General features: G+C 34.8%; 1 protein-coding gene across 9 annotated transcripts; it reads left to right on the top strand.

The window, feature by feature from the left end:
• The first annotated feature begins 1000 nt into the window (after positions 1-1000).
• Positions 1001-25751, top strand: ZNF711 (zinc finger protein 711). Of its 9 annotated transcripts, XM_057718697.1 has the most exons (12): positions 1010-1129; positions 2267-2438; positions 2878-3004; positions 3946-4207; positions 4583-4687; positions 10335-10907; positions 16874-17029; positions 17718-17855; positions 20002-20139; positions 21006-21053; positions 22460-22603; positions 23117-25751. In XM_057718697.1, the coding sequence occupies exons 5-12, from the start codon at positions 4609-4611 to the stop codon at positions 24292-24294; spliced, it is 2454 nt and encodes an 817-aa protein (XP_057574680.1). In that variant the 5' UTR covers positions 1010-1129; positions 2267-2438; positions 2878-3004; positions 3946-4207; positions 4583-4608; the 3' UTR covers positions 24295-25751. The 9 variants fall into 9 exon arrangements, with proteins under 9 accessions (XP_057574677.1, XP_057574680.1, XP_057574676.1 ...); XM_057718693.1 differs by lacking the exon at positions 3946-4207 and having other exon boundaries at positions 23117-25750; XM_057718696.1 differs by lacking the exons at positions 1010-1129; positions 3946-4207 and adding an exon at positions 1817-1838 and having other exon boundaries at positions 23117-25750.

Raw genomic sequence — 25751 nt, 5'->3', positions numbered from 1 at the left:
GCAGACAGTTTGTGGATTCCCAGTCTTCTGTAAGCCAGTTACTGTGCCAGGGCTTTCGCACCATGTCTCCTTTACTTTTCTCAAAACCTTTAGTGGTATATTAGGTTACAGAGACCTGGAGACATTATCTAGCTGATTGAGAAAAATAACATGTTTTATTTGTAAAATATTGAAATTTCTCAGGCAAAGGTAATGTTACCTTCTCTCTCTCTCTTTTTAAGGATCGTATCCTTTCCCTCCTTAAACACTGCTATTTATTCCAAACGCTCATAGTACTAAAGCTAAATTTTCAGAACCTAAGGCCCTTTGCAAATGCAACCTTTTAGTCACATCGCAACACTTTTCTCCACCCGTCACCACTGAATTTCTCACTGTTTTCCCATTTTGTTCAGACACAAGCTGAAAGTGACACATTCAAGAGATATTTAGTATTCACTTCATTTAGGTCCTCTGTCCACCTTTCCCTTCTATGCTTTTCTTCACTTTACTTTCTTCATCCATTAGGAAATATAAAAGGAATGAAGGAGGAAAACTGCAAAACACACAAGGGTTTCATTTGGGGGAGGTATGCCTCTTACCACTCTGGTCAGCCTAACTGGTCAAATCCTCGAGGGTAGGGCCGATTTTTTTTTTAACATTATCCAACATCTATGAGAGGTTCAGTGAGTGGCCATTCGGATATTGATTTCCCCCCCTCCCCCTCTTCCTCTCCTTTGGGAAATCTGGAAAACAGAAAATCTTCCCAGGGAAACTCCTCAGGATCGCGCCGAGATCTAGGCTTGCGCACTGGGGCCCGCCCGGAGCCGCAGCCCCCACTTGCAAGTCCGCCGGGTCTCCGGGCAGAAACCCAGCGCGGGCTGCTGGATCGACCGCGCGCGCGCGCGTGCGCGCTCCCCCGGCGGCCCCCTACCCTGCAGCAAGGGGAGCGTGACGTAATGCAACCTCAGCAAGTCAGCCGAGCTATAAAGGAGGACGAGGCGGCGCGCCTCCCAGACGCAGAGTAGCTTGTGATTGGCTCGAGCTGCGGAACCTCGGAAACCCGAATGTGAGGAGCTTACCGATCCACAGCTGCCGCCCCCCGCAGAAATCCGGAGCGCGGTCAGAATCCAACTGGCAGCGGCGGCTGCAGGTAAGGGGACTCCTGAGGAGAAAGTAGAGCGACTCGGGTCCGCTGCGCTCAGTGTCGCTCGAGTGAGTTGAGGAGAGGCTCACACCCAGCGTGTAGTGTAGGGCGAAGGGAACAATGGAAGTGGCGTCTAGTCTCTAAGCGTTTCCTCCCCCTCGGGCAGACAGTGTTTCACCTCAGCAGCAGCGGGTGGCTGGAGGCATTGAGAGAATTACTTCCCTTCAGCCGACCTCTTCTTCCCCAAGGCCAGAGACCCCGGGGGCGAGAGCCGTCGTGAAGGCCGTCGGTGGTTTAGGGTGACGGGAAAATGGCGGAAAACAAAACAGTGAAGAATGTGGCGGCCCCCTGGCATTTTTCTCTCGGCGACCTCCCCCAATAATCCTCTCTGTTGCGCTCCCCCCATGTCGCCGCCGCTCCCGCCCGCCGCGGATGGTAACCTTGTAACGCGCGAGGCATGGCGGCGTTTGCGAGAAGGTGGCACCGAATCGGGCATTTTAGGGGCTAGGCAGCCGTCAGAGCCGGGGGTGGGGGTGGGGGTGGGGGGCCGTGTGCAGCAACTGTCGCCTCCGTTAAAGCACCACCATTTTGGTTCCCAGCCGCCGTCTCCCGTGAAGCAGGGCACAGGGAGCAGGAGGAGGATGAGGGGTTGGGCAGCACGGCGTGGGTAGCAGCGGTGGCGACCGCTGCACCAAGTGAGGGAGGAGGGGAAAGGGTATTCTTGTCTCTTCGCTTTCTGCTTTTCCGCTGCGAAGGTTCTCTTGTTTGGTTGAAGATCTAGGCAGATGGGTAATATATGGGAGGGCACATGTGTGCGTTCTGCTCAGAATGATTGAAACTTGGCATGATCGTGGGAAAGGGAGACTTCTGCGGGAAGAGGGTTGCGTCCAAAGCTGCAATACTGCTACTTGCCAGGGCTCCTTTGTCTCCTATCTCTGCTAATACTACTTTCACATTTTCTTGCTCTGCGGGCTTAGGATTTCTCTCCCGTCCCTCACCCTATTTACATTATTGAGACGCTAGGTCCTGAAAGAGCTATGTTTAGAGGAGAGGAGGAGACAAATGAGAGTAAAATGTGGGGTTTTTTTTGTCTTGTTTTGATTTTTGTTTTGTGGTTTCTGCTCCCCATACATTTATGGAAAGATGTTTACTTGAAGAGTACTTGGTGGTTACCTCCATTCAATAAGGATGTGAAATACACTCTTGAGAAGACTGAGAAGCCTGGCTATCTATTGGCTATTGAATCCTTAACCCACTGCTGTTCTCATACCTCATTCATTATTGATCGTACTGAAACTTCCTATATGGGAAAAAGGTGCTCCAGTTTATTTATTTGGTATTCTTACAGTGTGATGCTTCCCATAATAGTTGTGTTAAAATTTTTACACTTCATTGAGCACTAGTGCAGATTTTTCTGTATGAATTTGGCAAAGATAAAGCTTGTCCTTGGTTGGTTCTCTTTCACTTTCCAAAATAAGGTATTGCTAGTGACTTTTAAAATATGCTTTAAGGAAGATTTTGGTTTAATCAGGTGGTCGAATTCTAAGTGAAACAACATTGCTTATATCGTTGTAGGTAGTTGTTTCTGTTGGAACCCCTTCAGTTGCTTTTTAGATTAACAGTTTTGAGCATATGAACCCTTCCCAATCTCACCCTGCACATTACAGTGTAAAGAAAAATTCTTAAGTTGTGTAAGAGATTTGGTTTAAAATGTTTTAAAATATAACTAATTGTGAATGTATTTTTTACAATAGGTAAAAAGAACATTTTTCCAAAGAAAGTAACGTAGTTCAGAAGGAAAAATTTAAACAAAAAGTGCCGCATATTTTATTTTACAATATGTAAGAAAATCGACAATTTCTTCAGGATACTCATATTAAGGTGATTAACAAATTACTTAATGTTTTATCTTATTTAATAGTTAAACAAAATTAAGTGTTTAAAACATTTTAAAGATATTTGTAATTGTTCTGTTATGTGATAAAGAAAGCAATTACTGTAATTAAATTTGAAATAGTATACTTTTAAATGTTAAAAATAAGTCTTTTTGGCATTTTAATTTATTTCTCTGAAGACCTGGATAGTTTATTGTGAACTCTCTTGGCCCCTCTAGACTTCATTTTTAAGACAGAAAACAATGTGGTATTTGAAAAAATAACAAAATACAACTAAGAATTTCTAAAAATTTGTAATTTTGCTCACACAATTTTGTTTGAATCATTTTGTTTGAATCATTGAATTATACAGAAATGTCACCTTCTGCTGTAGGATTTTGATATGCATGACTTAAATGTTGATAAAGATTACTCTGTGAGACTTTCCTGCCTCCTGTATACCTAATCGAATTTTGAGGCAAGGGAAAAAAATCTTAGCGATCTCCTGTACTTAAGGATAGATTAAGTTGTCTTACAGGGCAGCTTTCCAAAACTTTCTAAAGCTTAATGATGCAACCTCATCTATTGTGTAGTATAGCCCAACTTATTAAACATTCCTAACTAAAAATGAGGAAATGTTTTACAAAATTGACAGGTTTTTTTGGTTGACTTGCTTAGAATCTTATGTTTGAAAGCAAAGTATACATGTAGTTAAGAAATATGTTGAGTTACAGAATCCTTTAGGTTCCATGCTATTTGGTGATCTTAAATATAGGATACATCATTTGAAATGAAATAGGTTGAGCCCCTGCTTTCAAAACTAGCATGAGGCTAGTGTGACTTTATTCATCATTAATGAAAAAAATTAGTTGTACAAGTAAAAAATATTCTGAAGAAAACATTTACTAAATGTTTGTATGTGATTGATCTTATCTCTACTATATTTAGGAAGCAGTCATGTTTCATGAGTCCTCAAAACTGTGAGACAAGAGAATGTAGTAGAGTAAGGCCAGAAGTCCTTACTGGCTCAAAGAACTCCAGGGAAACTGGGATAGAACATTTTACATTTTAAGTAGAACCCCGGGAGCCAGAGGTGAAACACAAGTTTATCTGCAGAACTACGCTGCAGAGCTGAGCTGGGTCTGGAAGAAATGGATGAGAGCCACTGGATGAAATTCACTAATACTAGACACCTGAGTCCTCTAGTAATGTATAAATATCCCAACTATTGTCTGTTGTCATCTTGTTCTCCTTTTTCTTCTTATTTAATAACGTTTATTTTAACTGGAGCCTCAGTGCTACTACAGTCTTGTTTTGTTGCTTGCTTCTATCACTTCCCTATGGCCATCACCCTTACTGTGCTTATTCTCCATTATCTTTGGTTTACTTCCATTTGACCCTTCTTTTATTTATGGTTGTCACATAAAGCATCTAATCAGGGTTTTTGTTTATTGGTTTTGTTTTCCTTTGTGATGAGATTTGCACACCTGGTTGAGAGACACATTTTCAATTGCATTTTTTTCTCAAAACAACTGACTTTGGCCTAAATATATTTAAACTATTTTTAAAACCATTTCTTTTACAGAGATTTGTGAATGAACTTTGCTAAGTATGGATTCAGGTGGTGGAAGTCTTGGATTGCACACATCAGATTCTAGAATGGCTCATACCATGATTATGCAGGATTTTGGTAAAGCATTTTCTTTGTTGTATTTTTTCTTTCTTTTTTAAAAGTCAGAACATACTAAATATCAAAACTGTATTCAGGAAGGGAAGAATTACAATGAAAAATTGTTCTTTTGCCAGGGGAATACATTTGTAGGGCTTATTTTCTTAAAGCTATGTGTCAGTAGTCTAGTTAAAATCATTCTTATAATTTTGTGGGAAGGTTGAGGTAAGAAAACTTGGAATATAGTGGTAGTATGTCACTGGAAATGAAAAACAATTTGTATAAATACCTGCATCAGTTCTCATACGTAGGAAATATTAAAATATAAAATACCTTTTCAGTTGCATTGTTAATAAATGTGGAAAAGAAGTACTTCAGTCATTTCAAAGAAGTTAGATGCTTATATAGTGACAGAGGAATATCTTGCACCAGGTCATTAATTATATTTTGATGCCGTATCCTCAGAAAGTTGTTACTAATAGCATTACCTTTTTCTTTTTTGAAAAATAAAAAATTCTCTACTTTTGTGACCCAAGTTTTTCAGTAGCCTCTTAACAGTAGTCATTTTGATGAAGATAAGACTCCCTTGACAGTCAACAGAGCAACTGAATTTGGGCAGGGTCTGTCTGAATGATAGAAGAGAGAGGTATCTGAAGTATAAGAGGCAGGGATAGGGTGGTAAGAATTAAAGATCAGAGTGAGAGTAGAAAAGACATGGTAAATTGGGACAAAAGGTAAACAGAAACATGAGATATTGTGGAATTGTTAAAGATGAAATTAGGAATGGGGGATTACAACAAGTGATACTTTACTCAATTAAGAAAATGCTCCTACTGTTTTCAGATAATATGGTTGAGTACGTTATTTTGTCTCCTGTTATAAAGCCCACAGTAATGAGAGTCAGAAGAACTGGATTCTAGTCTTAGCAGTCCTACTAAATTATCTGTGTAAACGGGCAAATGACTTAATTTACTTTTATGAGGGGGTTGGACTAGAAAACATTTAATGTCCTCTCCAGTTCTATGATTCCTTGACATTTCTGTCTGATGTTAAAGGTGCAATGCGTAGATCAAGATTTAATGTGGTGGCAGTCGAGATGACTGTGTAGTAAATTGATGAAATAGAAGGGAATCATAGATTTATTCTGCTGAAAGAGTCAGAAGTGAGTTGTGTTGATTATGGATGACTTAGAAGTGATTTTAGGTGAAAAAAAAGTATACGAATAAACTCTAGAAGAAGGACAAAAGGCTGAAGAGTAAGAGATTTCAAAGAATCTTGTGAATTCTTTGCTGGAGATAGTTTTTAAAATTCTAGAACACTTGAAATTCAGTATGATAAATTAAGTTTTAGTTGAAATGTCAACTTTAATTTTTTACCTTTTATTTTATTTATTTTTTTAGAGACACGACTTTATTTTTTAAATTTATTTTTGGCTGCATTGGGTCTTTGTTGCTTCCCCTGGGCTCTCTCTAGGTGTAGCCAGCTGGGGCTACTCCTCATTGTGGTGCGTGGGCTTCTCAGTGTGGTGGCTTCTCTTGTTGCAGAGCACGGGCTCTGGGCGTGAGTCCTTCAGTAGTTGTGCCGCATGGGCTCAGTAGTTGCGGTATGCAGGCTCTAGGGCACACAGGCTTCAGTAGTTGTGGCACACGGGCTCAGTAGTCTTGGCGCACAGGCTTAGTTGCTCTGAGGCATGTGGGATCTTCCCAAACCAGGGCTCAAACCTGTGTCCCCTGCATTGGCAGGCGGATTCTTAACCACTGCGCCACCACAGAAGTCCCATTACCTTTTAAAAATAAGGTATTTTTAAGCGGAAGAAAGGCAGTATTTTGTCCATTTAACACAAAATATTACCTACCCTATAGCATCTGGTAAAGTGCCAGAACCCCACCCCACTCCTGAAGAGATTGCCCATTAGCAAGTAAAGCTTTATTTCTTTCAAAGATTGAAAAAAATGTCTTGATTGGTGCTGGTGAAGATTTACTTGGTGCTCCTCTTACCTTTCTTTCCATTGTTCCTCCTCAGTGTCTTGAGGTTTAGTTAATCCCTTATATCTAATACTGAGCTTTCTAAATTCTAAAATTTGATTAGAAATTAGATACGTTCTCTTTAAGTTTTTGCTGACATCAAAACTTAGATATCTGCAATCCCATAAATTAGTGATACTTGTGAAATATATGAGTTTAGCATACATAGGTAGAGCTAGCCAAGTAAACATACTATGTGGTACAAGATCTCTAAATTCTGTAAGGTTTTTGGTTGGTATGAAATAGCTACTATATTAAGAATCTGAACTGTTAATTTAATTCAGAAATTTATTGGATCAGTTTCTTTTGAAGGATACTTCAGAGTTTAAATTTTACAGTAGTATACTTTATGTAATAACTTGTGCATGTCTCAGTATAATAGTTGTCCTTGGAATCTGTGCTGTTGAATTTAATTGTTTAAGATTTTATTGCTGAAAAAAGTCCATATTGCTTTGGGACTTAAGTAGCAAAATAGCCTTAGATGGTGGCCCAAGACGGACACAACAAATACCAAAGTTTATGCTGTCTTTCTGGTGAAATTCCAGGTATTCACATTTAAGTCAAATAACTGTATTAAAAAGGGAAATACTTGAAATAATGACTTGTTTCTTACTGTTATCTGGTTATCTAATTGATTTCACACTTTTTAAAAGATCTTCACATCATTTATACTTTGCTACCTAGTGAGATAAATTTTTAATGCCCTTTAATGCTGCTTACTAAATGCCTTAAATTTTAAACGAGTGAGACTCTATGGTAGGTCTTTTTATTCTTTCTCTTTCAAACTCTTCCTTTAGTAGTGACTTACTTGATTAGCCCTATAAATTTCTTGAAAAATAGTCTCTAAAGTAAGTAAATTCTATTCTCGTCATTTAGGCAAGTTAAAAAAAAAAAGCCAGTCTGGAGTAAAACAATGAGTTCAGTTCCCAGCTTGAACCTTGGGCAAGCTTATTTAATCTTTCTAAACCATAGTTTGCTCATATTTAAAATGGGGATAATAACACCTTATTACACAGTTCTGAGGCTTAAATGAGATAATGTATGTAAAAGTATTAGGTTGCTTGGTGCATAGTACTCAAGAAATATAGCTAGTGTATAGCTAAAATAAGTGACATTGTTTAGAAATTCAGTGGAATCTAACAGATGAGCTGATAAGAGGAAAGAGCGAAATTTAATAAAAGGCATCTTGGATCTTGGTCTGAGTAATCTGCCACTACCCTGTGAGGAACTTGTCAATGTTTGATCTAGGATCCTTAAATTACTTAGTTCAGGGTAAACAAGCATATTTGGGGATTTTTTTGGTTTAGATCTGATTTATTTTGACCTGTAATTTCCTGCTAAAGACTAGGTAAACTGAAAAACACTTATTCCATCTTCTTAGAATCCTCCCAAACAGATTAATCTGAACCCAAGCCAGCACTAGCATTATTCTATCCTTCCATTCTTCCCTAGTGTTTACTCTCAGGAACCAAACTACCCTCCAGAAATGTTCTAAAATAAATGGAATTTCCCACATTTTAAGTCTAACTTATGAAAAGATTTTATAAAATATTAATTTTATTGTTCATATACATGGAATTTCAATACTGTGAATTTTATAGGCTTAACATTTATTTTTTCCTTGCTAAAAACCACATTTCCAGTCTTGTTGAATACTAAATTTGAACCCTCACCTTCTAATTGTCTCCAAAAATGGCCAGTGGAGTAACAAGTGAATGGAAAGTACTTGTTCTATACATACTCCCTTTGTCTACCAGATTTTCAAGGTTGAGGCTGTGTCCTTTTGGGTAATATGGTGGTTTAGGTGAGAGTTTGAGAATAGTGAGAAGGCTACAGAAGGATTGAAAGGAAGATAATCCTAAAAGGCGGCTTTCCCTTCTCACCTTATTTTTTGATGTGTTAGGGTGTTAGTAGTGTTTACTGGTCTCCATCCTAACTTGCTAACAAATTTCCATAATGAATTGGTTAATAATAGTGAGCAGTATATAACAAATGGCACTCTTTCAGGTATTACTGTATAGAAAGTGATCATTATGTAGAAAAGGCTTTGTACTGGATTATTTCATGTAGGTAATTTTGTTATAACCTGGTCCACAAACTCTATTAATTTGCTTTCTGTACCACCTCAGAGAGGCAGAATGTAACAGAATTACTCATGAAGGAATTTTATACTCTTACAATATTTACAAGGGTGGTAGGAATTGGTGTTTACCATGCTGCTCAAGAAAAATGTTATTTAAAACTTTATTCCTGCAGATTTGCCAATTTAGAATTTAATACAATTTAGAGTCTATATGTGTGTTATTTTAATAAACCAAATATTTGCCCAAAATGAGTTGTTTTTTTTCCTCCCCGAATCGGATGTTAAAAGATGCTTTCCATTTTTGAATATAGTAATTCTTATAAAATAAAGAAGTTCAGGGACTTTTATGTTTATAATATATATTTTGTAATGTATTAAGCTTGTCATATTTTATTAACTCAATTTAACATATCAGCAACCTTTTATGTTTGTGTGTCCTTTTTATTTTCATTTTAATTTTTTGAAATGCTGGACTCACAGGAAGTAGAAAAAATAGTATATAGAGTCCTGTATACCCTTTACTCATCTTCCTCCAATGGTGACGTAACTGTAGTACAATATCAAAAACAGGAAATTAACATTGGTGCATTACTGTTAACTAGACTACAGACCTCATTCAGTTTTCACCATTTGTGTGTGTGAGTATATATAATTCTGTGCAGTTTTATTCCATATGTAGATTTGTGTAGACACCACCACAATAAAGATATAGAACGGTTCCATCACCACGTATATGCTGTGCCAGAATATTCACACACACACCCACCCTTGGCAACTGCTAATCTGTTCTCCATCTCTATAGTTTAAGAATTTTGAGAATGTTTTATAAATGATTCCATTTATACATTATACAGTACAGTAACCTTGGGTAATTGACTTTTTACTCAGTAATTTTCTGGCAGTTGATTCAGGTTGTTGAATGTTTCAATAGTTTGTCCCTTTTTTATTGCTGAGTAGTATTCCATGGTAAGGATGTGCCAGAGTTGGCTTAACCAACCATTCATCTGCCAAAGGACATTTTGAGTTGTTTTTTTTTTTCTACTGGGAATAATAGCTACTATGCACTGTTATGGATATTTATAGTTTTTTGTGTAAACATATTTTAATATCTGTGGGAGAAGTGCTACAGAGTACAGTTGTTAGGTTGTATTGGTAAGTGCATGTTTTTTATAAGAAACTGCCAAATTATTTTCAAGAGTGGCTGCTACCATTACATATGAGAGATCCAGTTTCCCTGCATCCTCACCAACCTGTGGTGTTATTGTCTTTTGTTTTAGCTGTTCTAATTGGCATGTAGCTTTTCTTCTATTTGAAAATAAAGTACATTATTTTTAAGGTCTTAATTTAGATTTTACTAACATTGTTTTCACCCAGCTCCACCCCAGTTCCTGGTTGGTGATGATTTTTATTACAGTTAAATTTGTCAGTGGTTCTTTAAAATAAATGTTTGCCCAGGGCTGTTTCATATTTAAAAACTATTTTATATAATCTGATATATAAATATAGTACTTTTAATTAATAAAATAACTTTACTTTTTTTGGATAATTGTTTGTATTATAGTGGCTGGAATGGCTGGTACTGCGCATATCGATGGAGACCATATTGTTGTTTCAGTTCCTGAGGCTGTGTTAGTTTCTGATGTTGTGACAGATGATGGGATAACTCTTGATCATGGCCTCGCAGCTGAAGTTGTCCATGGGCCTGATATCATCACCGAGACTGATGTAGTAACTGAAGGTGTAATTGTTCCTGAAGCCGTACTTGAGGCTGATGTTGCTATTGAAGAAGATTTAGAGGAAGATGATGGTGATCACATCTTGACGTCTGAGCTAATTACAGAAACCGTAAGAGTACCTGAGCAGGTTTTTGTGGCTGACCTTGTTACTGGTCCTGATGGACACTTAGAACATGTGGTCCAAGACTGTGTTTCAGGAGTTGACTCTCCCACAATGGTATCAGAGGAGGTTCTTGTAACTAATTCAGATACAGAAACTGTGATTCAAGCAACTGGTGGTGTTCCTGGTTCCACAGTTACTATTAAAACTGAAGATGAAGATGATGATGATGATGATGAAGATGATGATGATGATGTCGATGTCAAGAGCACTTCTGAAGACTACTTAATGATATCTTGTAAGTGAAACAAAGTCCATAATTATTTGGTAGAAATTAGTTTCTGTATAACATGGACAGGTTTTCTGGAATGGGGATCTGTTCAGTAAAAGTCATGGGGGTGATTTTTTTGAAGGATAATTTTTTTCAGAGCTATGTCGTTGAGGTGCTTTTTTGAATTTGTTAATTTATTTGATTTACTCTATGAAAATTCATACCCACAGTGGAATAAAATGCAGTTTATTAATATCTTAGAACAAAAATACAGATTTGGAAGGTTCGAAAAGAACACTGTGACACAAAATTTTAATGGTAAATATATATATTTCAAAGTGGGAAGTTTATTCTATGCAACCATTGTTTTCTTTTTAATATGACAGATACTGGAATTGTCAGTTCAGTTTTGCTTAGGAATTTAAGCATAATATGTTAAGGAATGTGTAATTAGTTTTTCGAATTAAATACTTGAAAAGTAAATAATCAACTCAGATTGTGTTCTACAGTTCTGCCTCTGTTTATTTTCTCTTGTTTTTATATGTGTGTGTATAGCCTATGCAAAAATACTTTAAACATATTTATTTCAGACTGCTTTATTATGTCCTTAAGACATTCTATCTGAATGAGGAAGATAGAAATATCTTATTCTCATTTTAAGTGGTAGGTTTGCCTGAAATAAAAATCTCATGATAAGTTATTGATGGAGCTTGAGGAAGAAGTGGGTCTATTCTTTATAAAATTTGAAGGCATCATGCTAGGAGTAAAGATTAGATGAAGACTTCACTTTTCAAGGGAGGATTTTTGTTCTTTTCTTTTTAAAATAAAAAATGGTTGATTGGGAAGTGCATTAACAGGTAGAATATGTGTATGTGTGTATGAAGTGATTTTATGTTATATATTTGTATCAGTGAATTTAAAACTAAAAACAAATTAGATTTATTTAATTTGTAAATGTGGTTCTAAAGTCTGCCCTGTTAACTTTTTTCCTCTATAAGCACTTTAAAGTAAATATTTACATTGTTTTTAAGGGAATGATTTAAGCCACTGAAAGACTGTACAAATGTTATTACTTCTTTTTAAATTAATGTGGATTACTAAAGCAACTCTGTATTTACATCTTAAGCGACTTTTTTTTTAAAAAAGCAAAACTATGCTTATGGTTATATAAAATGGTATGGCAAAAGTCGGAAGTCTTTCTGTACCAAAACAAACTCAATGTGCCTTTAAGAGGATGCTTATCAAATTAAACTCTTTGGTATTAAAGTGGTCTAAAATTTAGACATCATATGTATTGTAAATAGTCACACCTCAGCATATCTTCTGTGATTGGATGCTGCAAAAGTTTTTTTTTGTTTGTTTCTAGAGTATTTTCATTTAAAATACTTCTGTCCTTCTAGTCTAATAGAATTAGACTGAAAACTATAAGGAACATTGTGTTGCTCAAATATTATCGGGACTGCTGTGGGATCATTTTAGGGGGAATGTAGATTGGGGATTAATTACCTCCTTAATTGTTAATAAAGAAACAGCAACAATTTTTTAAAAATCCCTTTAAAACTTAAATAATTTTTATTGTAGAAAGTATAATATACAAAAATTGTATCATTCTCTCACCACCCAGATCCTTAATTTTTTATAATGGTTAGAATAGTCAAATTGGGACTAGTTACTCTTTCTTATCATTTTCTTTTATTTTATTCTATTTTGATTGTTTTTCCTTTTTTTCTTCACCTCTTAATCTTTAATTCATTTTTTTACTCCTTGGTTTCTGTTGACCATTGAATCTTTCAGGCATTAGAGAATACATTGCCTTTGAAAAGCCCCAATGGTAATTTTAAAAGTCCTCTGGTTTTTTTCCCCAGTTTATTTTCAACTACTCTAAGAGAGAAAATTGAGTACTTAAAACAGACTTTTATCTTGTTCCTGAATCCCTAACTATTCCTATAAGGAAATTTTATCAGCAGCTGAGTTTTAGTGGTAGGGAGTTTGTCTTCTCTCAGTCTCTGAGGTGCATCTGAGTTTTTTCCACTTTCAGATGAAATGTCACAATTTCTTTATCTTAGCAGTTGGTTAGGCTCTTCCGCTTGTGCTAAGTAACTTGGAAATTAATATAGGATAACTGTATCTCTCTAAAGTTATCCCAGGTGTGCTTTTCTTTGAAAAAAACTAACACCCACAAGACATTTATAGGTGATGATTTCCTTTATGAAAAGCTTCACTGGAGAAGGGAGGTTCCTTTAATGAACCAATATAATGCATTCAAATTATTTTTTTACCTGTAAAATCAGTTTTTAAAGGAAAATAATTTTGTATAAAGCAAAATATATTGGTAGGGTCATTATGGGAGAAGTGATGAAACCTCACCAATTTCAGGGGTAAAGAGAAAAGTTAACACCTTTGTATTTTTTTAGTATAATAGCTTTATTGAGATATAATTCACATTCCGTACAATTCACTCATTTAAGATGTGCAATTCAGTGGCTTTTCAGATATTCACAGAGTTGTATCACCATCACCATAATCAATTTTAGAATTTTTTCATCCTCCTGTAAGAAACCCCCATACCCTTGAGCAATCACCCCCCTACTCAACTCACCCCTCAGGCAAGCACTAATCCAAATTCTGTCTATATAGATTTGCCTGTTCTCAATATTTCATGTAAATGGAATCATATAATATATGGCCTTCCGTGTCTGGCTTCTTTCACTTAGTATAATGCTTTCAAGGATCATCCATGCTGTAGCATGTGTCAGTCCTTCATTCCTTTTTATTAATGAATAATACTTCATTATATGGATATACAGTTTATCATTTCATTGGTTGATGAACATTTGGGTTGTTTCCACTTTTTGGCTGTTATGAATAATGCTGCTCTGAACATTCACGTACAAGTTTTTATGCACATAGGTTTTCAGATCTCTTAGATATATACACCTGGGAGTGGAACACCTTTGTAGTTTAAATATTACTAGTTTTTGTTTGTTTCATCATTGCATAATACAGATCCATTACACATTGCCTCACCCCATCTCTGTGGTACATCAATATACAGTTGACCCTTGAACAACACAGGTTTGAACTGTGTGGGTCCACTAATACAAGGATGTTTTTCAATAAATATATGTCACAGTATTACATAATCTGATGTTGATTGAGTCCAGAGATGTGGAACTGCGGATACAGAGGGCCAACTGTAAAGGTATACATGGATTTTTGACTGTGGAGAGTCAGCGCCCCTAAACCCTACATTGTTCAAGGCTCAGCTGTACTCTATACTGATAATATCGTATTCACCGTCATTTTGGTAGATGTAACATGAAATGGGTACAGTAAAAAAGCCTACTTAGTTTTTAAAAGGAGTATCATATTGTACATTTTGCTAAAATGAAATTTTAATCAAATTATACCAATAGGCTGTAGAAGAATATTGAACAATAGCAAACTTTGTGGGGTTGGCAAATAATGCACCTTACTGGGGGTTTTTTGTTTGTTTGTTTTTAAATCTTTATTGGAGTATGGTTGCTTTACAATGTTGTGTTAGTTTCTGCTGTACAGCAAAGTGAATCAGTTATATGGATACATATATCCCTTTTTTAAGATTTCGTTCCCATTTAGGTCACCACAGAGCATTGAGTAGAGTTTCCTGTGCTATACAGTAGCTTCTCATTAGTTACCCATTTTGTACATAGTAGTGTATATATGTCAGTCCTGATCTCCCATTTCATCACACCCCCCACACCTTACTGTTTTAATGTTGTATTTAGCCGCAGTAGAATTCTGTGTTGTATATATTACCCACTTATTACTGACTGGGATGTCATGTGGGTTGGGAAACAACACTGTGGGTCTTGAATGTTGCAAGCCTTATAACGAACAAAAAGGTTAAGCTTGAATTTGGGGTATTTTGAGTATTATCTGCATTAAGAAGAGTCTTTGAGGATCTGTTTCTAAAGTCTGTTGATTGCCTGTTAAATCTTTGTTAACTTTGTACTTTCTATAACAAAGGATATAGAATAAATCTTGGTGAAGTTGATGGCTTATCTCTTAAAACTGTACACTAACATATTTAATAATTTTATCATCTGTGAACTTAAAATACAGAACAAGTTTAATTACTCAATACATTTCAAAATTGTTCATTCTGAGGAATATAATCTAAGTAGAAAATAATGGATACATTAAACTGTGGACCTTAGGGAAAGGTATAAATGGAATCAGAATAGCAACAGTAATTTCAATACTTAACGTGAAAATTATGGTACAAAACTGTTGAGAAATGACCAAACAAATGTCTATTTAATTTCATTAGCTTTAATTTTGTGAATTACAGTCTTAGTTCAGTTTATCCCAGGAGGAACTGTGATCACTTTTAACCACTGAAGTGTGATAAAGGTAGTATTTATCAGATGAGAGTATTTTTTTCATTAGTTTAAGTTAGTCCAACCTAAGAAATTCACATTTTGGACACTTTTTGAGTTTTTTATATCCTATGTCTTTGTTTCCAAGAATGAGTAAGTATTTTTTTTTTCTGAAGACTTAACTTGCCTCTTTTATTTTTTTTTATGATATTGTTTCATTCAACATATTTTAAAAGAGAGGCTATTAAACCTCAGATTTATCAGATTCTTCATCTTTTTTTCTTTCATTTAATCTGTCTCATTGTCAAAGAAATATTTGCCAAAAAAGTAGTAATGAAATTAGGGTCTGTGATGGAATGAAAATATTTGTTTCTATTTATTTTGATCATTTAGGTGCTCTCTTTCATAGACAATAAACTATTTGAACTCTTAAATAGTGTGGAATGATTTACATTTAATCACAAAGTTAAAGTTGCTTTACGTTGTAAGAATTTCTGAAATGCGTTGTCAACATTTTGAAAGGCCAAAGGAATATTTTTTATTTGCATGTATCAAATTTGAAACTGAGGTAGAGAAAATCTAGACTTTGACCCATTTAGATCTTACTGAAATTCATATTTTAAGAGTACTGAGTTAAAAACTTTTTAATGTCACTTTATTCTGTTTTCAGTAGTTCTGGAATTGTTTAGATATAGTTAAGGCTTCATGATTCTGTGTTTCATATATGATACTGTGATACATACAGTAGAGAGGAGCAGATTTTCAATTTGAATTACATTTCAGTTTTTATGGGGACAGGACAAGCACTGAAAAAATGGTAGGCATATAATATTTGGGGGAATATATCATTTAATATTTATGTCCAAAGAACAAACTTTATGAATATAATATATTCATTGCATAGTTTGTGCACAGTATTCACTTGAAACTAAATGCTATTCTTAAAGAATCAAATTTTTAAGTATACTTAGAATGTAAGCAATTATTGTTGCTTTACTTTTATATATGATTTTGAAGCAAAGCATACAATGGTAAACCTAGAAGTATATAAAATTTCTGATTTGAAGTTTTCTTCCATTGACTCAACAGGAATTAAAAGTATTTACTAAGATATTATTTTTATGGTTTCTGAAAAGCCCTTTTTATAAAAGAATTCAGGTGTTTTCTGTTTTCTCTCTTTTTAAATACTCGATTTCATGTGTTAATTGGTTTTAGATATACTGCTATTTAATTTGGAATTGTTTATGAAGCTTATTTTATGAGTAATATAATTTATATTCTAATTTTTATTATTAATTTTGGTGTTAGGATTTAGCTTAAAATGTTGAACATAATGGAAGATTAATCTTTTCCCAAACCACTTTAATTAAAGCTGTATGGCTAAGAGTATTTCATATACATAAATTAAAATCTGTGAATATGTTTTTTATATAATTATGATCATATAGTATATCTGTCGTGTACACTTTTTTCATGAAATATACCACTTTTAATGGTTGCATAGTAGGTCATTAATTGAATATAGTGGGTAGGTGGTTAACACATTTTTTCATGTTGCACTAATACTTAACACCCACTAAAAATGTCAATGGCACTTTTTGACTAAAATAGTTTCCTGTTTATATTTTACAGTAGATGATGTTGGGGAAAAATTAGAGCATATGGGGAACACACCATTAAAAATCGGCAGTGATGGTTCACAAGAAGATGTTAAAGAAGATGGATTTGGTTCAGAAGTAATAAAAGTGTATATATTTAAAGCCGAGGCTGAAGATGATGTTGAAATAGGTACAAATACTAATTTTAATTTATTGCTATAATGGTTAGGAATTAGAAGTTATCTTTTCTGGAGACTATTCTAATATTGCCTTCAAAGTGCAACTTTTTATAGGTTTCTTTGGGGATGGAATATTTAAAAATTATAAATATAAAGCAGGGATACAGAACAGGTCATTCTTAGATTTTTTCAAACTTGACTAGAAGATTCCAGTTGAAATTTCAAAACATATGAGCAAAGAGGATTTGGTTTAGAGTAGGAAATTATGAGTACTTAAGGGCAGGCTAGAGTCAGGGTGCTTTGGATGTTAATTCTAGTTCTGCCATTTAGCTGAGTGGCCTTTGGTGAATTACTTAACCTCCTTCTGCCTCGGTTTCCTCATCTATACCATAACGGTAGTAACTACCTTATAATGCTATTGTGAGGATTAAATCGGTAAATACATGTAAAAGACTCACATAGTGCTTGGCATATACAAGTGTGATGAAAGTGTTAACATTTGATGTCATTTCTTAGTGATGACAAAATTTAAAGTGCAATTTGTAAGAAAATTCTCTTGACAGTTAAAGAAATTTTTGTTGGAATATTTGAGGGGGAATATTTTTCTGAAGGGAAATATTTTTATGTATCTTCCTTATTAATTTAGGGAATTATTCCATGATACTTAACTGATTTTGATACGTGTTTTTAACTTTTAAGGTGGAACAGAAATTGTCACAGAGAGTGAGTACACCAGTGGACATTCTGTAGCTGGAGTGCTTGACCAGAGCCGAATGCAGCGGGAGAAGATGGTTTACATGGCAGTTAAAGATTCTTCTCAAGAAGAAGATGATATCAGTAAGAAAAAAGGGGACTGTAGTGACTTATCAGTAGTCATCATGCATTCTTAGGAAAAAAAAGCAATCTCAGATTCAAGCACTACATAGAAATAGAGTTCAATAAAATAAGTCTGACCCTTGGCTATAATTAATTTAAAAGGGAAGTATCCTTTTGACAGTTCGTGCATACATGTATTGTTCAAATGAGCAAACATAAAATACTGTGTCTCAGATACTAGGGATACAGAGATCAGCAATATATGGTTCCTGACTTTAGTAGAGCCCACAAATATGTAGGGAATTACTGAGAATCTGCTTTGTGTGTGTTATTGAATATGTTGTATATATATTATCTCACTTATTTCTCATAACTCATTTCTGAGGTAGGTGGTATTATCCGTTTTATGGAAGGAAAAAGTGCTCAGGGAAGTTAAGCAATTGCGCAGGGTTATTCCAGTATTAAGTGAGGAAGATAGGATTTTAACTCATGTCTGCCTAACTCTGCTGCCAGTGTTCTTTGCACATTGCAGTGAACACTGTTGACCTCTCTCTGAATTTAGCAGTAGAAGGGCTAACTGGTTGTTTTCCTTCTGCCACTGAGGGATTAGATGAGTAAGTATTCTTCCAAGTCAAGTCACCAGGATTTTTACTTGTAATGCCATTGATGGTTTCCAAATAGTTGCTGCATAAGATTTCTTGGGACTGAGTACCACAGGGTGAAAAAAAACTCACATTTCCTTTCCTGCCATGGGACACATTTCCTCATGAAGACGTATTACTTTCTTCCTACCTTCTCCTCACCTCAGTGTAGGAATGCAGCCCTTCCCTAAGGCTTTTTCTGTCTTCTTGCCATACTGAGACAAAAATTACTTTGTTTTGCCCTAGAAGAGCAAGAGCCTCCACTTCGGTGCGTTACCTTGACAATACTTAGCTTTACCGATACTGCATTATGATCCCTACTCCTCAAATTTCCTTGCCTAGAAAGTCATAGGGAGTTGAATTCCAACCCAAACATGAATAATATGCCACAGCTGAAAATGTCAAAACAAATGAGTCTAGAGGATTTGGTTAGAGAGAAAAATAATTAATTTCTATTTGATCTCTAAATTCGTTATTTTTTCTTTCACTCATTGGTCAGTGAAAAGGAGCACAGTAGAAAGTAGGAGACTGAAGCTTAGGTTAGCTGGTGCCAGAATTCCATAGGGATGTGCAAAACTTAGACCAGTGTCTCTTTCTTGTTAATTGAAAGAGGGGAAACCTAGGAGAAGAGGGATACTTTTCTCCCACATTTTTTCCACATTTTTCAGTAGTGAGTAGGGACTTCCCTAGTCGTCCAGTGGTTAAGACTCCACATTTCCACTGCAGGAGGAGTGGGTTCAAGCCCTGGTTGGGGAAGTGCCACATGCTACACGACCAAAAAAAAAAAATAGTAGAAAATCCTAGTATGTGAATCAAAGGAAAAGCATAAATTAAAGCCAATATTCTATTTAACAGGTTAAATCTAAATGGATTATTTCACATAAAATATACTTACTGACCCTCTAGGTTTAAATTCTTTTACACTAATACTATATTTTTTTAAATGTCTCACTTAATGCTTTTTCAGTAGGGTCTGTGAAAATCCTGCCTCCTAATGGGTGTCCACATAACCTTGAGCACCAGCATTTTATATTATAAACATATATATATGGTTTCACTTATTTTCATTTTTAATTCCTTTTCAATTACTAGTATTTTTGACAATTTTTCATTGTGTGTACAGTACTGCATTTAAGTTACAACATGTGGGATAACATGGACCACTTTCTAGTATTGATTTTATGGGAAATGCTTTGTGAGTTCCAAAGAACTATCAGGCAGAATTATGGAATACAACTCTTCTTATAAATTTGTAATGCCCAATGGACCATAAAATCAGTCAATATATTTCAAGCGCATATGTTTTATATAATCTAAAAGTCATTTTCATAGGACTAGCTTCTAACAGGAGGATAAGAATTTTGATAAATTATTGTTTCCTAGTGGCACTAGCCTCCCAAGTGCCTAATGTAATTTTTAAATTAACCAAATTGAAATCTCGAAAGTTGAAAGATAATAGTTTGGAAAGTTTTACCCATTTATTAAATATTTGGGGTTATAAACAAGAAATTATTTCTAAAATTTAGGTTGCGCTGAAATAGCAGATGAAGTTTACATGGAAGTCATTGTAGGGGAAGAGGAAGGAACTTCTCTCCCTGAGACTCAGCTTGAGGACTCTGATGTTAATAAAACAATTGTCCCTGTTGTCTGGGCTTCGGCATATGGTAGGACACTGGCATTTTTTCACCTGATAAGTACATAACATATCTATTTGATTGACCTTTAGGTCATTAAATATGCTGTGCTAATGCCCCCCCATGAGTTGGCTAATATTATAAAATGTTTTGCTGTAAACTGATTCATCTCTAGTTACTTACATGATTTTTGTACCACATATCTTGTGTTATTTAAAATGAACCTTGCTTAATGCATTAATGCAGTTTTTCAGTAGGATTTATTTTAAATCCTACCTGTATAAGTGAGTGCCATGAAAAGTTTTATTTTTCTAAAATAGGAATATCCTTTGAAAATTGATCCTTCCCCTTTTGGAAAAACTTATTTCATGTATTAACACCACAAATAATAAGATATTGGGGTTTTTCAAAGGAACAGAAATCCAGGTGTGCTCTTCTAGGAAGTACATAATGAAAGGTAAATTTATCAAGTTTTTTTTTTTTTTGCTTTCTATTTTATCTAATTCCTACTTAATTTACAAGATGGTCCAGGTATATACTTTGAAAAATGTTGTTGTTCACATACATTAATTTATCTTAACTTGGTTTTTCCAAAGGTTCATTCACTCAACAGTCATTTATTGAGCATCTTCAATTTTGAGGGTATTCTGCAGAAATAGCTACCCAGGTTTTATTTAAAAAGTAAGGTTGTCCTAGATGTTAGTAGTTCCAAGGATGCTGACAGCAGCCTTTATTTTCAGTGTGTGAAATTATCTAATCTATGGGAGTGGAAGAACTCAACAACAAAAAATGTTTAAGGAACGGTGATCAAATTAAGATTTTATAGATTAACATGTGATCCACTAGAAATCATTATACTCAGTCTATCAGTTTTTAATTAGTCTTTTTTTTTTAAGGAGATGAAAGAAGAGTTTCTCGAAGGTATGATGATTGTCAGTCATCAGGTGAGAGAGCATTATATGTGAGATGTAAGTTAAGTAGCTGGTTTTGTATACTGCTTGGTAGATACAGAGTTAGTAGTTTGTGTGTACAGACATTTGTTAGACTTACTTGCCTGATCATATCTAGTTAGAAAACTTTACCTCTTTGGGGAATTGATGAATTTATATAGAGACATAGTGTGTGTTATGCTGTGAATGCAGTTCATTTTAGATTTACCTTGGGATTTCCCTGGTGGTCGGTCCAGTGGTTAAGACTCTGCCGTTCCACTGCAGGGGGCGCTGGTTCGATCCCTAGGGTGGGGAACTAAGATCCCACTTGCCACGTGGTGTGGCCAAAAAATAAAAATGAAAAAATAGATTTACCTCAAGATACAAATATCAGGCCACTCACTACATGGGCTATAAAAAGTTATTATGGAAAAATTACAAAATAGAAATTATTCTGACATGAGAGTTAAATTTGTCCATGATATCAACCACTTGTTAATGTCTTCCTTGAGATGGAACTATTTTCTTAATTTCTATGGCAACCAGTAGATTTATATAACTGTTACATAAAGCTCATGTATCGACGTAAAGTTTTTTTAGTTTTAATACATTTCATTAGTGTTATTTATTCCATGGTTGATAGTTCTTTTTATTTTCTTACACAGGGAGACTTTTTCTTATGATGAAGTGTCTGTTTTTGTACCTTTATGAAGTATTTGACTCTCTAAATTTAAATGTAGATTTCAGGGGAATTAATGAGAGGCATATATATCATAGCATTTAAGCTAAACAGTTTCCTAGGGCTACATTTTTAAACTAAAGTGCGTAACAAGAGATTGTGAGAACTGAGATTTTATTAAATAAGTACTTTATTCTGTATGCACTGATCCCACTGAAATTGTGGTAAATCGCCTGCCACATTTAAAAGTTAAAAAAAATCAGTCTTAATACTTTTTAACATTAAGTAAACTATTCTAAAGCATAAATACAAGAAATCTGTTGTTTGTCATGTATTACAGTTACTGTGATTGTATTGGTTAACTGACATGAGTAAATTTCTTTGCTAAATCTCTAATTTCATCAGCTTTCATTGATGAGAAAGTGATATGATGTCAAGATTTTGTTTAGAGTCATAAAATTCAATTTCTTATGTTTCATTCACCTTATCAGTTTGTTCCTTTAGGATGAATAAATTGGGATATTTTAAAGTTAATTTCACATGGTATTGTATTTAAAGTATTTGCATATACATCTGTGTGTATATGAGTATAAAAGAGAGAGAAAGAGAAGATGGGTATACTTTGTGAAATTTAGTACTACAGTGGCAACTGAATGCCATGTCTTCTCTAGTAATTCATCTAACCAAAACCAAAAAAAGTATAAATATATGTAGTTTAATGATGTATCAATTTTTTTTTCAGGAAATACTTTGGACTCAACATTAGAAAGCAGAAGTAGTACAGCAGCACAATACCTTCAAATTTGTGATAGCATTAATACAAACAAAGTACTTAAACAAAAAGCTAAGAAGAGGAGAAGGGGAGAAACAAGGCAGTGGCAAACAGGTAAAATACTAATCTGTTGCTTTATGAATATTATAATTACTTGAATTACAGTAGTATTTTTGGTAACCCGAGACTATGTCAGTTGTTTATAGTGTAGTTAGTCCTACTCCCATGTACTTACTTGTGTTTGATCTAAATAGTTGGGTTTTTAAAAAATGTTTTACTGGCACTTAATAAAACTATGCTTGTTTGCTTTTTACCCAAATGATGTTTTTATTAATTTTCAGGTTGGTTTAACAATAAAGGGTGCCTATTTCTAGTTTACAAAGTGCATGTGATGTAGCATTTTGGCAGGTGAAGAGTCTATAGTAGAGTGCTGCTCATTACTTTTTAGTGAGCTACTTTATTATAAATTGCTTTTAATGTGCATTTTATCTTATGGGATTTAATTCCACTAGTATAGTTCTCACATTGTGAATGTCAGCTAATTTTGCCGCCTTTGTTATAAAACCGTTTAAAACAGTTTGGCCAAATGTCACAGCTTCCCTTTTTTTGTTTTGTTTTTTTATCTAGCTGTTATAATAGGCCCCGATGGACAGCCCCTGACAGTATACCCTTGTCATATTTGCACAAAAAAGTTTAAATCCAGGGGATTCTTGAAAAGACACATGAAGAATCATCCTGATCATTTGATGAGAAAAAAATATCAGTGTACAGATTGTGATTTTACAACTAACAAGAAAGTGAGTTTCCATAACCACTTAGAAAGCCATAAGCTTATAAACAAAGTTGACAAAACCCATGAATTTACAGAATACACACGAAGATACAGAGAGGCTAGTCCACTGAGTTCAAATAAACTTATATTAAGAGACAAGGAGCCGAAGATGCACAAGTGCAAATACTGTGACTATGAAACTGCAGAACAAGGACTGTTAAACCGACATTTACTGGCTGTTCACAGCAAGAATTTTCCTCATGTTTGTGTTGAGTGTGGGAAGGGCTTTCGACATCCTTCTGAACTCAAGAAACATATGAGAACCCATACTGGTGAGAAGCCATATCAGTGTCAGTATTGTGTCTTCAGGTGTGCAGATCAATCAAATTTGAAAACTCACATTAAGTCTAAGCATGGTAGCAATTTGCCATATAAATGTGAGCATTGTCCCCAAGCATTTGGTGACGAGAGGGAACTTCAACACCATCTCGATTTGTTTCAAGGACATAAGACACACCAGTGTCCTCATTGTGACCATAAGAGCACCAACTCAAGTGACCTTAAGCGGCACATCATATCTGTCCACACTAAGGATTTTCCTCACAAGTGTGAGGTCTGTGATAAAGGTTTCCATCGTCCTTCTGAGCTCAAAAAGCATAGTGATATCCATAAGGGCAGGAAGATTCATCAGTGTAGGCACTGTGACTTTAAAACGTCAGATCCATTTATTCTTAGTGGTCATATCCTTTCAGTTCATACTAAGGATCAGTCCTTGAAGTGTAAAAGGTGCAAAAGAGGGTTCAGACAGCAAAATGAGCTCAAAAAGCATATGAAGACTCACACTGGAAGGAAGATTTACCAGTGTGAGTATTGTGAATACAACACTACAGATGCATCTGGTTTTAAACGACATGTGATATCAATACATACAAAAGACTATCCACACAGGTGTGAATTCTGCAAGAAGGGATTCCGAAGACCATCAGAAAAAAATCAGCATATTATGAGGCACCACAAGGAGGCTCTTATGTAATAAGATCAATATAAAGAAATAAGCTGTTTAGAAAATATGACATGCTACATGGGAAGATAATTTAACAAACTGTTTCACCTGGTTACAAAGCTTGGTATTAAATCATAAATTTACATTCTTTTTATTAAAGATATTAAGATTATTTGAATTGAGAGGGGATCTCATAGCCCTTTGAAATTGCTTAAAGAATTTAAGGGGCACCATAGAATGGTTGCAGAAAACCTTATTGTCTATTTAATAGTATTATAAGCATAATTCAACTACAAAGGGGAAGAGCAAAGACAACCAGTTTATTTGGCTGATCATACTAGAGACAAATGTTTCTGAAATGGTCGTTCCTAATTGAGGAGTTTAGCAATGCTTTGCTTTGGCAAGCAAGCCTCACTTTTATGCAGTTTTAGAAATGGGGTGGGGAAATAAAATGCAGTCATCCATCAGTCACTTAGTCATTGAGCCTTTATATGATACTTGGAAATTCAGTTCCAGAAATTGCAGTTTTGTGTACTCATCAAAAGAAATTTCACTGGAAAACAGGTTAGATTAATTCAGTACTGTTTAAAAGAATTTCAGAGCTGCTAAGATTTTATCACAGGATAAGATGTTTAAAACATAGCATTCCGTGCTGAAGTCTAAAGATTAAAGTTCCCCTTTTTCTGATGTTCAAGTTGATGGTTGTTCAGTATGGCATATATGATAATAGTATATTTGAGTCAAATGTGGCTTTCTAAAATGGATGCAACAGTAATGTTGCAGATTTAGCACTATATTTCTTAATGATCTAAAGATTAAATTGAGAGAACACAGTTTTCTTAAATATTATAATGTTTAGAGGTTTTTTTTAGGACAGTCATAGCAAGTATGATTGTTCTAGTCTTACTTGCTCTAATGTTTAAAGGTGCAATTTTATGCCATTATTGAAAATTTTGATTTTTAAAATCTATATACCATATTATTAACATGCATTTTCAATATGAGGCAGTATTTATGCAGTATTTAACAAAACACTATGCTGCCAGTAGAGCTTGGAGGTGGATATTCAGTTTACAGTGTATAAATTTAAAATATGCATCCCTTTAACAACGCTTTATGTTAGCATGCTGCAAATTAACATGGCGCTTAATATAAAAAGCTGGTTTAGGGAAATTTAATGAAAATCCTGTTCATTAATGTAATGCATATGATGTGTACTTTTAAGTTTTAGTTGCTTCATGTCTACACTCAGCTGTTCAACATAATTAAAATGTAATTTTACTTCATGCTATATTGTGGCTTTGTGTTTCAAATAATGTTCACCTTTCTGTTTTTGCACCAGATAAGAATCAGTTCCTTGAGAAGAAATTTTTTATCTTTCTTAACTTCAGAATATTAAATTTGGAAAATCTAAAATTGTGTGTCATGTGGTTGTAAATGATGTACACGCTGTAAAATAAGATTGTCACTGTTACGTGGGATTATTA

The sequence above is a fragment of the Hippopotamus amphibius genome, chromosome X, assembly GCF_030028045.1.
Source record: "Hippopotamus amphibius kiboko isolate mHipAmp2 chromosome X, mHipAmp2.hap2, whole genome shotgun sequence".
NCBI classification, from domain to species: Eukaryota; Metazoa; Chordata; class Mammalia; order Artiodactyla; family Hippopotamidae; genus Hippopotamus; species Hippopotamus amphibius.
Note: the sequence above shows the minus strand (reverse complement) of the source record. Positions and strands in the feature narration are given on the sequence as shown.